Here is a 13456-nt window from a genome sequence, read left to right as displayed (position 1 = left end):
GCTGGAGCAGGTTTTCATCAAGGATCTCTCTGTACTTTGCACCGTTCATCTTTCCCTCGATCCTGACTAGTCTTCCAGTCCCTGCCTCTGAAAAACATCCCCACAGCGTGACGCTGCCACCACCATGCTTCACTGTAGGGATGGTGCCAGGTTTCTTCCAGATGGGACGCTTGGCATTCACGCCAAAGAGTTCAATCTTGGTTTCATCAGACCATAGAATCTTGTTTCTCATGGTCAGAGAGACTTTAGGTGCATTTTGGCAAACTCCAAGCAGTCTGTCATGTGCTTTTACTGAAGAGAAGCTTCCGTCTGGCCTCTCTGGCATAAAGGCCTGATTGGTGGAGTGCTGCAGAGATGGTTGTCCTTCTGAAGATACTCCTATCTCCACAGAGGAGCTCTGTCAGTGACCATCGGATTCTTGATCACTTCCCTGACCAAGGCCTTTCTCCCCCAGGCCAGCTCTGGTAAGAGTCTTGGTGGTTCCAAACTACTTCCAGATCTGTGCCTCGACACAATCCTGTCTCGAAGCTCTAAGGACAATTCCTTCGATCTCATGGCTTGGTTTTTGCTCTGACATGCACTGTCAACTGTGGGACCTTATATAGACCGGTGTGTGCCTTTCCAAATCATGTCCAATCAATTGAATTTACCACAGGTGGACAATCAAGTTGTAGAAACATCTCAAGGATGATCAATGGGAACAGGATGCACATGAGCTCAATTTCAAGTCTCATAGCGACGGGTCTGAAAATGTATCTAAATAAGGTATTTTTTATTTGTAATACATTTGCAAACATTTCTAATCCTGTTTTTGCGTTGTCATTACGGGGTATTGTGCGTAATCCATTTGAGAATAAGGCTTTAACGTAAGAAAAAAGGAAGAGGTCTGAATTCTTTCCGAATGCACTGTAAATGTGTACTCTTCCTCTGTATTGTTGTTATTATTCCCATTTCCCCCTTTATCTCCCTTTTCCGCTCCTGTGTCCTTACATTTAGCTTCTTTGTCTTCTCCAGGAATGCTTGAATATGATCCCGTCAAGAGGTTTTCAATACAGCACATAAGGCAACACAAGTAAGTGACTGAAGTAATCCATGTTGAAAATAGCCTAAATGACACCTTCCAAGTCTTCAGTTCGATTCCATTCATCTTCTGATTCGATTGAACTGAAATGGAATTGACCCTGACAATACTCCAGTCCGTATAGAAGGCTGTGCCCTCTTTGCCCTCAGCTATGCTGTGAAGTCTGTCACTGTTCATCCAGACTGTTCTAGTGTTCCACACAGAATTAGAATGATTCTGTTGTGATTCTCTGGATGGAGATATCTTCTTCAGAAAATAGGAATGTTAGCACACCTTATGGTGCAGTCTAGATGCTTCAAAATGAAATAAACAAGTACTTGGACGCTAGAAACCGAGAAGTCATAGATATTTGTTTTTATTAGTAAGCAATAAGCAGGCTCGACAATATCACTTGTCCGCTTGCCCAGGGAAAGTATAATTTTTTAGATTATAGAAAATGGAAATTAAGTTGTCAGAATGAACAAATCAAATAAATCACGCAAGAATCACAATATCAATATCATTTACACATCTAGTTTTTCTGGATCTATGTCAAGTAATGCAAGTGGAAGAAATGGCACAGCAGCCATTTTGGGAGTGGGTGTGGATGACCACACACCATAGCAGTCATCTGACACTTCCTCTGATTAATTCTCTCCATTTCTGGGTCTCCCTGTCTCCCTCTCTCGCTGTATCTTTCTGTGTCAGGCTTGGATGATATATTTTGGAATCTTTATTTTGGTATCATCCATGTTGTGCATCTACCAAAGTAACAAGCACAGCTGAACTGCATACTTTTTATATTTCATTTTACAATATTGTACTTCATGTCTACCAAATACTGTAATATTCAGGCCTGATTGGTGTATAATACATAATACTTTCAAATGATATTTGTTGTTTCCTACAACAGAAGGAAGCCTCAATATGTGCACAGTTAGCCCCTATACTTATATGGTACCGTTGCACTGTGACTAACATGAGACATTTCTCCATTCAAGTACTTAGTCATGTTACATCTGTGTTATTATAAACAGTAAAAAAGCTACTCCAATCACAATTCGATCATAGTGTCCTCCGGATGCAATGTGTTGCGCACTGTCCTCCCAATCTCGCCAGAGCGGATCGGAGTAGAATTATTGTAGGCACGAGCGGTCTTTCAATGATATGAAGTCGCGAGATGGGTTTTTATGGTCAGTTAGTCTAGATCAAAGTGTGCACATTTGTTGATATTCATTGTGAGTTAGTTGACCAGTTATTGCAAATGTTTGGTCAGCAATGAAAAAGTAATGGTGTGAGCATCACCTGTGTGTGGGCCATTGCCTAAAGAGAGAGCGAGAGAGACATTGCAATAGCAGGTAAAATAATGATATACAACAGACTAGCAAGATTACCAATTCAAAACATTGTGTAGTTTGGCTGGTTATCTTGCTAGTTAACTATTTAGCTATTAGCATGTATTAATATCATTGTCATGTCTGATGTCCTAAAAAACTTTCCACCCCCACTTGTGTATAACTGCAAATGGCAGACACTCAGTTGTTACCAGTGTGCAGTTGATGAAACCAATGCTGCATGCTCTGGTTGTAAAACTGTCTCAAGCGCTCAAAATCTAGTGTCGAGAAATAATTCTGACACCACTGGAAAGCTGGCATTCTCCACTATGCAATACTGGCCAAAACACAAATATTTTTAGAATAGCCTACTTGACAAGTAACTTCTATGTTGTCAAGATCTTCCTGAAAACAGAATATTTTAGCCTTACAAATAGATCAACAAACATGTCTTAGTTGGCTACCTTGCGTTAGTCAATATCAGTAATAATAATTCAAATTTTCAGTCACCTTTTTGGCTCATGGTGTTACAGACCATTTTTTGATGGGGGACAAGAAGCTTGAGCTTTTGGAAAAGTCAGAAATCTGTCCTACTTTTCCAAAGTGGCAAAAAAAAGTTTTTCAAGCCCTGTAATACGGTCTATTTCATCCTTGTGACGTGTGTGCGTGTGCATATGGTTGTATTTTCCTCTGACATTGATAGCCTTAAAATTACTAGACCCCCAAACATATATTATTATTTGTTGCACGCTCGCTGATACCGACAAGGTGCTTCGATGACATCAGCGGGCTAGGAAAGTTAAACTAGAGGTCGACAGATTATGATTTTTCAACGCCGATACCGATTGCAGGACCAACAAAGCCGATAACGATTTAATTGGCTGACTTAAAAAAAAAAGTGTATGTATGTATGTATGTATGTATGTATGTATGTATGTATGTATGTATGTATGTATGTATGTATGTATGTATGTATGTAATGTAATGTATGTATGTATGTATGTATGTATGTATGTATGTATGTATGTATGTATGTATGTATGTATGTATGTATGTATGTATGTGTAATAATGACAATTACAACAATAATGAATGAACAATGAACACTTATTTTAACTTAATATAATACATAAATAAAATCAATTTAGTCTCAAATAAATAATGAAACATGTTCAATTTGGTTTAAATAATGCAAAAACACAGTGTTGGAGAAGAAAGTAAAAGTGCAATCTATGCCATTTTTAAAAAAGCTAACGTTTAAGTTCCTTGCCCAGAACATGAGAACATATGAAAGCTGGTGGTTCCTTTTTAACATGAGTCTTCAATATTCCCAGTTAAGAAGTTTTAGGTTGTAGTTATTATAGGACTATTTCTCTCTATAACATTTGTATTTCATATACCTTTTGACTATTGGTTGTTCTATTAGGCACTTAGAATTGCCAGCCTAATCTCGGGGGTTGATAGGCTTGAAGTCATAAACAGCGCATCAAGCATTGCTAAGAGCTGCTGGCAAACGCAGTAAGGTGCTGTTTGAATGAATGCTTACGTGCCTGCTGCTCCCTACCATCGCTCAGTCAGACTGATATATCAAATCATATACTTAATTATAATATAATAAACACACAGAAATATGATGAGCCTTTGGTCATTAATATGGTCAAATCCGGAAACTATAATTTCGAAAACAAAACGTTTATTCTTTAAGTGAAATACGGAACCATTCCGTATTTTATTGAACGGGTGGCAACCGTAAGTCTAAATATTGCTGTTACATTGCACAACCTTCAATGTTATGTCATAATTATGTACAATTCTGGCAAATTAATTACGGTCTTTACACAGTTCGCAACGAGCCAGGCGGCCCAAACTGCTGCATATACCCTGACTCTGCTTGCACAGAACGCAAGAAGTGACACAATTTCCCTAGTTAATACTGCCTGCTAACATGAATTTATTTTAACTACATATGCAGGTTTAAAACATTATACTTGTGTATTGATTTTAAGAAAGGCATTGATGTTTATGGTTAGGTACATTTGTGCAACGCATGTGCTTTTTCCGCAAATGCACTTTTGTTAAATCATCACCCCTTGGGCGAAGTTGAAGTAGGCTGTGATTCGATGATAAATTAACAAGCACTGCATTGATTATATGCAATGCAAAACAAGCTAGTTAACCTAGTAATATTATCAACCATGTGTAGTTAACGAGTGATTATGTGAATATTCTTTTTTTTTTTTTTTTTTAATAAGATAAGTTTAAAGCTTGCTAGCAACTTACCTTGGCTCCTTGCAGCCACAAGGTCCTTTTGATGCTGCACTTGCGTAACAAGGTCAGCCTGCCACGCAGTCTCCTCGTGGATTGCAATGTAATTGGCCATAATCGGCATCCAAAAAGACCGATTACCGATTATGAAAACTTGAAATCGGTCGACCTCTAGTATAAACGGGTATGGAGGGAGAGGAAGAATAGAGAGGAAGAGAGGCTGGCCAAAGCATGCTGAAGTCAAGTTGAAGACACATTTGGTAACTAATGTAGACAATGGCGCGTACTTTTTACATAGAACAATCCCAAAAGTCCCTTGTCTGTCACGAATGTTTAATAAAAATATATTTAAACTTACTCTGACGATTGTCCATGGTGTTGGTCCCTCAGCTGGTCGAAATTTGAGATCAAAATATCAACAGGAAAGTAATACTACACCGATTTCAAAAGTGGGTCTATGTGTGTGGCAATCAAGATGTGCCTTCAGTCATGAGCAAAACACATGTACAAGATTGACGTACACGCATGCGAACCATGCATACTCACTGAAGTCTTGCAGATGTTTACGTGGTTTTGGGCATGTGCCAGGTAATTGAAATTTCTTCTTTAGTACCGGTGCTCTAAAAAGGTAAACAATACTTTCTTGTAGATATTTTGTCTCACATTTCTAGCAGCTGAAGGACCAACACCACGGACAATCGGCAGAGTAAGATCAAATATAATTTTATTCAACATTTCATCTTCTAGAGGACCATTTCCAGAATCTAGCACTAGCTAGTCTACAGGCAAGCTGAAATCAATGTTCTCCTTTTCTCTCTGTGTGAAAGAGACCGAAAGAGAAGAGAAGTATTTTCAAAATTCTAACACTTGACTAAAACGAGCTCCAATGACTTTGATGACTCAGTTTCCATGGTTACTAATAACAGTCATCCTTTTCCGACAAGGGGGTTCTTGGCCCTCTTGCAATTTGGGGAGAGAATGAGAGAAAGAGAGCGTGAGAAAGGGAAAGAAAGTAACCCTAGGGAGAGAACAAGAGGGGAGAGAGAAAAAACCCTAATCACCCCCTCAGTAGCCCTCCCGCTGAAACACCCTCCACAACTGCCTCTGATGGTGCCTCATTTAAACTCTTTATAGCAGCATGGTGCTGGGTATAAAAGCAGTGAAGCATAAATGAACCCCCCCCGTCCCGTCACGTCACACACTGAAATACTTTCTATATCTGGTTGGGTTGCATTAAAATGTAGCTAAATGTCGGCATATGAAAACTGACACAAACATGTGGGTCAGCCTATTGGAGAGGTATCGGGCTATACTGGCTTACCTTTTGCCAAGATGTGTTTAGTAACTAGTCATACAATCCCCCCCCACACACACACACTTTGCCTTCTGCCCTTAGCTGGGTACGTAAAAAACACCCACCAACGGAACCACCGGTGCCGATCCCTGCCAGCGCGGAGAGCCGGGACGTGTGGCGCAGCATGACGGTGGTGCCCTACCTGGAGGACCTGCACGGGTACACCGAGGAGGATGACGACGAGCTCTACGACCAGGAGGACACAATCATCTACACTCAGGACTTCACTGTGCCAGGTAAGAAGGGAGGAGCCCTACATAATTCCACTTTATTGGGGTATTATGTGTAGACCAGTGACAAAAAAATCTCAACTTAATACATTTTAAATTCAGGTTGTAACGCAAAGTAATGTGGAAAAAGTCGAGGAGTGAATACTTTTTGAAGAGAATGTATATGACTTCCCTGTGCCAGGTAGAGGGAGCGAGATAGAAACAGACACACATGGATTGGTGGCGGGCTCAGGAAAGGCAGGGAGAGTTCAGATGGAGGATAGACTACAGTCAGTAGGAAGCAAAATAGATCAGAACTTCACAAGTGCCTATAGTTTGTTTTTAAAAGGCTTGGGGGAACAGTGTTGCAGCCTTCTCTATACATGTTTCAGTTGTTGTTCTAATACTGTATGCCACAAAGACGGGGCTTAACCATGTCCTTTTTTAAGGTGATGTTACCAGTTTAGATAATATTACCGCAGTAGTCCCTGTCACTGAAGTATGATGACCTACAAAAATCTAATTGTTAAATGGAGCTGCAGAGAACTTGAATGGCGGTGAGTGACTTTATCTAATAATACACTACATGACCAAAAGTATGTGGACACCTGCTCGTCGAACCTCTCATTCCAAAATCATGGGCATTAGTATGGAGTTCGTCCCTCCCTTTTGCTGCTATAACAACCTCCACTCTTCTGGGAAGGCTTTCCACTAGAACATTGCTGCGGGGACTTGCTTCCATTCAGCCACGAGAGCATTAGTGAGGTCGGGAACTGATGTTAGGCGATTAGGCCTGGCTCGCAGTCGGCGTAACAATTCATCCCAAAGGTGTTTGATGGGTTTGAGGTCAGGGCTCTGTGCAGGCCAGTGAAGTTCTTCCACACCGATCTCGACAAACCATTTCTGTATGGACCTCGCTTTGTGCATGGTGGCATTGTCATGCTGAAACAGGAAAGGGCCTTCCCCAAACTGTTGCAACAAAGTTGGATCTTGGGCATGTGTGCCGGTGCTCAACCATGGAAACCCACTTCATGAAGCTCCTGACGAACAGTTCTTGTGCTGATGTTGCTTTGAGATGTTTTGGAACTCTGTAGTGAGGGTTGCAAACGAGGACAGATGCTTTTTACGCTCTTCAGCACTCGGCGGTCCCATTTTGTGAGCTTGTGTGGCCTAACACTTCACAGGCTGAGCAGTTGTTGCTCATAGACGTTTCCACTTCACAATAACATCACTTACAGTTGACCAGGGCAGAAATTTGATAAACTGACTTGTTAGAAAGGTGGCATCCTATGACGGTGCCAAGTTGAAAGTCACTGAGCTCTTCAGTAAGGCCATTCTGCTGCCAATGTTTGTCTATGAAGATTGCATGGTTGTGTGCTAGATTTTATACACCTCTCAGCAACGGGTGTGGCTGAAATTTGTATCAATATTTTGCAAATCATTACATGTGGTAAAAGCAAACTGCGACTAAAAACGAAGGTAGGAAACAACATCTCCACTTCGCAGGGGCCCCACAAGGTTGCGTGCTCAGCCCCCTCTTATACTCCCTGTTCACCCATGACTGCGTGGCCATGCACACCTCCAACTCAATCATCAAGTTTGCAGACGACACAACAGTAGTTGGTCTGATTACCAACAATGACGAGACAGCCTACAGGGAGGAGGTGAGGGCCCTGGGAGATTGGTGCCAGGAAAATAACCTCTCACTCAACATCAACAAAACAAAGGAGCTGATTGTGGACTTCAGGAAACAGCAGAGGGAGCACGCCCAGAGGGACTAAACAACTTCTTTGCTCGCTTTGAGGACAATACAGTGCCACTGACACGGCCCGCTACCAAAACTTGCGGGCTCTCCTTCACTGCAGCCGACGTGAGCAAAACATTTAAATGTGTCAACTCTCGCAAGGCTGCAGGCCCAGACGGCATCCCCAGCCGGGTCCTCGGAGCATGCCCAGACCAGCTGGCTGGTGTTTACGGACATATTCAATCAATCCTTATCCTGGTCTGCTGTCCCCACATGCTTCAAGAGGGCCACCATTGTTCCTGTTCCCAAGAAAGCTAAGGTAACTGAGCTAAATGACTACCGCCCCGTAGCACTCACTTCTGTCATCATGAAGTGCTTTGAGAGACTAGTCAAGGACCATATCACCTTCACCCTAGACCCACTCCAATTTGCTTACTGCCCCAATAGGTCCACAGACGACGCAATCACACTGCACACTGCCCTAACCCATCTGGACAAGAGGAAAACCTATGTGAGAATGCTGTTCATCGACTACAGCTCAGCATTTAACACCATAGTACCCCCCCAAACTCGTCATCAAGCTCGAGACCCTGGTCTCGACCCCGCCCTCTGCAACTGGGTCCTGGACTTCCTGACGGGCCGCCCCCAGTTGGTGAGGGTAGGTAACATCTCCACCCCGCTGATCCTCAACACTGGGGCCCCACAAGGGTGCGTTCTCAGCCCTCTCCTGTACTCCGTTCACCCATGACTGCATGGCCATGCACGCCTCCAACTCAATCATCAAGTTTGCAGACACTACAGCGGTAGGCTTGATTACCAACAACGACGAGGAGGTGAGGGCCCTCGGAGTGTGGTGTCAGGAAAATAACCTCACACTCAATGTCAACAAAACAAAGGAGATGATCGATCGTGGACTTCAGGAAACAGCAGAGGGATCACCCCCTATCCACATCGATGGGACAGTAGTGGAGAGGGTAGAAAGTTAAGTTCCTCGGTGTACACATCACGGACAACTGAAATGGTCCAACCACACAGACAGCGTGGTGAAGAAGGCGCAGCAGCGGGCTGTATCACCGCCTGGTACAGCAACTGCTCCGCCCATAACCATAAGGCTCTCCAGAGGGTAGTGAGGTCTGCACAACGCATCACCGGGGGCAAACTACCTGCCCTCCAGGACACCTACACCACCTGATGTCACAGGAAGGCCAAAAAGATCATCAAGGACAGCAACCACCCGAGCCACTGCCTGTTCACCCTGCTATCATCCAGAAGGTGAGGTCAGTACAGGTGCATCAAAGCAGAGACCGAGAGACTGAAAAACAGCTTCTATTTCAAGGCCATCAGACTGTTAAACAGCCATCACTAACATTGAGTGGCTGCTGCCAACATACTGACTCAACTCCAGCCACTTGTAATAAATGTATCACTAGCCACTTTAAACAATGCCACTTCATATAATGTTTACATTACTCATCTCATATGTATATACTGTACTCTATACCATCCACTGCATCTTGCCTATGCCGTTCTATACCATCACTCATTCATATATTTTTTTATATACAAATTCTTATACACACACACAAGTGTAAAGGAATGAATAAGGTAATTGTTAGGTTAGATTACTCGTTGGATATTACTGCATTGTCGGAACTTGAAGCAAAAGCATTTCGCTACACTCGCATGTGACAAATAAAATTTGATTTGATTTGAGCTGCAGGTAGCATAGGCAAGGCCAAGCCAGCCTATGAGCTCTAATCCCATCTGGACCTGACCAGGGGAAACATTACATTTTTTATAGCCAAAGCTATGTATTTATAGCCTGAAATGTGAATGTGATCAAATTTGGTTTATTCAAACTTCCGGTGGCTAGGCTACCTAGGCCTTTTTTAATCTAAAATTGACTGCAATGAATCAATCAACACTAGTGATGACATGCTGTATGAGTAACTTATTTAATTACAGATGCAAAGGCCTATATGATGCAACCCTGCATACAGTGCTGTTAGTTTTGTCCAATCGCAGTTCTCTCTTTGTCTGTGTAAAGGGTTTTAGGGTTTTCATCCTCCCTAGGGCAAGGCATTTTTTAAACCATATGACCTGATTACACAAATAATCTGGTCCCATCATATCCCGTCATTTTTTTTTCTCCAGCTGATTGATTACTATGTCATACCCTACAGCCAGGGTCCTGAGTTGGTTAGTTTAGCCTACTACCACACCATGAAAAACTCTGGGCCCTAGGAAAACAATTCCCATCCCCCTGCCTCTGTGGGACCTGTGTTGCCACCTCTGGAAATCACCACACAATGTTACAAATGAAAAAACATTGTCCTATTTGTATGATAAAATTGTAATGTTTTTTGTGGTGGGGATGGGCCTCCATAGTTTTACGTGGCTCAGTACAACTACTACGACAGTTTCAGAATGTAACAGGTAAAAAAATCAAAACAAGTCTCAAATATTAGGAAAATGCCTATATCAGCTGGTTACAAAACAATGCTCTGCAACGAGAAGCGCTCTTGGTCTGTATATGTCTCTCTGTGTGTGTTTGTCTCTTTGTGTGTTTCTATGTCTGCAACTATGTGAATGTGTTTGTGACTGTCACGGTGTTCTGTGTTGACCGGTCTCTATTCCCACTCTCTCTCTCTGTACACCAGGCCAGGTGCCAGAGGAGGACTTAGATGAGGGTGAGGTGGATCGGAGCCGGGCCCAGGCCAAGCCTGTTTGTGTGAACGGAACGGAGAGCAAGGCCAAGCCAGAGTGCAGGTCCTCATCCAACCCCTCCCGCAAAGGAGTATCCACAGCCAGCAAGATACGCAAGCTCTCCACCTGCAAACAACAATGACTCCACCTCAACAACCCACCTGGTGAGAAGGGTATGTCATTGTGTGTGTGTGCGTGGATGTGTACTGTGTAAGTGTAATATTTTTTGCACTCTTTCAGAAAGCATTTACTCCTCTGAGTGATGGAGGGAATTGTGAATGAGACATTTGTGCTGGTGTGGGGGGCGCACTTCTTCTGAAGAGAATACCGGAGGGAAGACTAAGGGAGAGAAATGAAGACAGATGGAGTTACAGGAGGAGAGTGGAAAACAGATCCTCAGACAGTGATGCTACTCTGCAGTCTAATGGGATGGATGGATGGAAGGGAGGAGAGAAACTGATGAGATTCAGCTGTCTTCTGTATGAGTCATCTCCGTCACACCACTGCTCCCCAGGCATCCTCTGAGACGGCGTGGGCACACGTACACACACACCTCACAACTGCATTAGGATGGCACACACACCTCTAACAAAGCCTCTCTCTTTTACTCACACACGTAGCCTTTGCGCTAACAGTCATAAAGCTCTCTCGCGCACACAGATTGCAGAGCTACTTGGTAGGATGTGCAGCAGTGTCTGTATTCATTTGTTATAGAGATGACTCACGTTGGTCTAGATGGAGTGGGGTGAAGGCAGGATATTGTTTCCCTCTCTGTCCGTCGCTCCCTGTCAGCTGTATTTTCTCTGATCCCGCCTGCCCGGCTCTCTCCTAAATGACCTCTATTCATTCATTCTCCATGTAGGGTCTGCCATCATTCAGCTGCTTTATCTGTGTGCTGCTGGAGGCAGAGGGAAGTCTCGATCACTTTTTGTGTGTGCGTGCGGGTGTGACAAATAAGCCTTTGATGCTCATATAAGGAAAAGTGTGCCCTTAAATATCCTTTTTAAGTCGCTGTATGTCATAAATAATCCTATTTGTCATGCCATAGTCTCGTACAATAAAATTAACTAAATGAAGCTTGCCCTTCCTCTCTCTCTCCCAGGTTCATCTTTTCCCGTCCTTCTGTTTTTGGAGTGCTTGGCAATGGTGAGAGAAGCCTGCTGATGTTGTGCCCCACGTTTCCTCCTGAACCATTCGGCTACAAACTCTTCTTCAAGGATGCCATGCGCGTGACAGACAGCGGGAAAGGGAGACTGCTCAGAGACTACCCTCGAGGGTCTTGGTGTGAAGTGCTTGTGTTTCCCTTCACTCTCTCTGCAGAAGACTCTTCTTTCACTCCCTCCTTCCTCCGTTGTCTGGCTGTCCCAGAGGAGGCGTGGCCTGGCCTGGCCGTGTGAGACCCACCTTTTGTGAGCTCTGCCCCAGCTTGTTTTAGTTTAGACAATCTTTTATTTTACAGAACCTAACTGCAGTTTTTAAAGATGCACATTGTGATGTGTAAAAAGAATACGTATATATTTAAACTATGATGATGATAGTGATACCCATTTAAAACTGCATGCTGTACGGAGCTTTGACAAAGGAAAACTACTCGGTTAAGGACAGACAAATGGACTGAAACCTTGACAACTACTGATGGTGGTGGGGGGGGGGGGTGTTTTGTTTCCATTAGTTTTTGTTTTGATTATTTTTTCCAATAAATATTTTGTAATTATTATTTATATAAAACACGTCCCAACCAAACCCTATTTGTTGTCTGGCTCCCACTTTTTTTCTCATCCGACGGTGCACATGGTCATTATACTGCAGTGTTTTATTTATCCATATGAATAAACCTTGTGGTTTTATTTCACACCAACACGATGTTAGTGGGAACACTACATTTCCACAGAGGGGGAAAGGCGATTCGAAACTTTAAAACTGAAGAGGGGATCAGAAAATGTCAAATGGGGTTCGTCAGACCTCGGAAAAACTGGAGTAATATGTTGTCGGGCATCTGTGTTAAAAGATGCGCTGCTAGCCTTTTTTCCCCCCCACTGATCGTCTTATTGTTCCCTGATCACATCCCTGGAAACTCTTCCCTCTGACTCTCTTCTCCCCTCCATCTTTCCATTTCTCTCTCCCTTGTTCTCTGGTCTGACTCACCTGAACTTTCCTCTGCTGTCTTTCTCCCTCTTCCCCACTCTCCCCTTTTCCCTCTCTCTTCTGACTCACCCATCCCCCTCTCTTTCCCCTTCTCTCCAACTCATCTCCTCTGCTCCCCCTCTCCTCCATCCCTGTGCTATGACTCACCTACTCTGTAATCTATTCTTAGTGCTGGGCCGATGGGGGCAGCGGATTGCGTAAGATGGAGAAACACTGCCCACGTCAGCCAAGCACTGAGAGAATCTCTGCAGAGCCTAGTGGGAAACCTCAGCAATATACATTTTGATTAAGAAAGAATTCCTGCTTTTCTGACCTCATTCTTAGTTTATTTCTTAACTGTTGGAATGAACCCATCCCCATTTCCATGTTTGTGGTGATGGCATCTCTGACAGTTGTCTGTATGTCTGACCTGCATCCTCTGTGGTTTAACAGTCATCTATTGCTGCCATTGCTATTTTGTTTTGTCGTTCAGTCTGCTCCCCTGCAAAGCCACCTTTAATTTATACAATGGCGGAAGTGAAGTGAACAGGTTCTTTCTGTCTTTTTTTTCTTCAAAGAAATATGTACATTGGTTAGTCCCTGGAAGTCTAGGAATCACAAAACATTAGGGATTTCTACGCTGTACAGATATTTCTATAC

The 13456-nt window shown here is 43.3% G+C and overlaps 1 protein-coding gene across 2 annotated transcripts in view; it reads left to right on the top strand.

The window, feature by feature from the left end:
• The window catches only part of LOC115169402 (serine/threonine-protein kinase STK11), a 64105-nt gene extending 51685 nt beyond the window's left edge, over window positions 1–12420 (top strand). The window contains exons 8-11 of one of the 2 annotated variants that reach the window (XM_029724977.1): window positions 1015–1072; window positions 6056–6249; window positions 10627–10836; window positions 11775–12420. In XM_029724977.1, the coding sequence (XP_029580837.1) occupies window positions 1015–1072; window positions 6056–6249; window positions 10627–10814 (440 nt within the window). In that variant the 3' untranslated portion in view covers window positions 10815–10836; window positions 11775–12420. Of the gene's footprint in view, window positions 1–1014; window positions 1073–6055; window positions 6250–10626; window positions 10846–11774 lie in introns of both variants that reach the window. The other variant, XM_029724978.1, reaches the window with a different exon arrangement.
• The last annotated feature ends 1036 nt before the right edge of the window (window positions 12421–13456 follow it).

The sequence above is a fragment of the Salmo trutta genome, chromosome 31 (assembly GCF_901001165.1).
Source record: "Salmo trutta chromosome 31, fSalTru1.1, whole genome shotgun sequence".
Classification (NCBI taxonomy): Eukaryota; Metazoa; Chordata; class Actinopteri; order Salmoniformes; family Salmonidae; genus Salmo; species Salmo trutta.
Note: the sequence above shows the minus strand (reverse complement) of the source record. Positions and strands in the feature narration are given on the sequence as shown.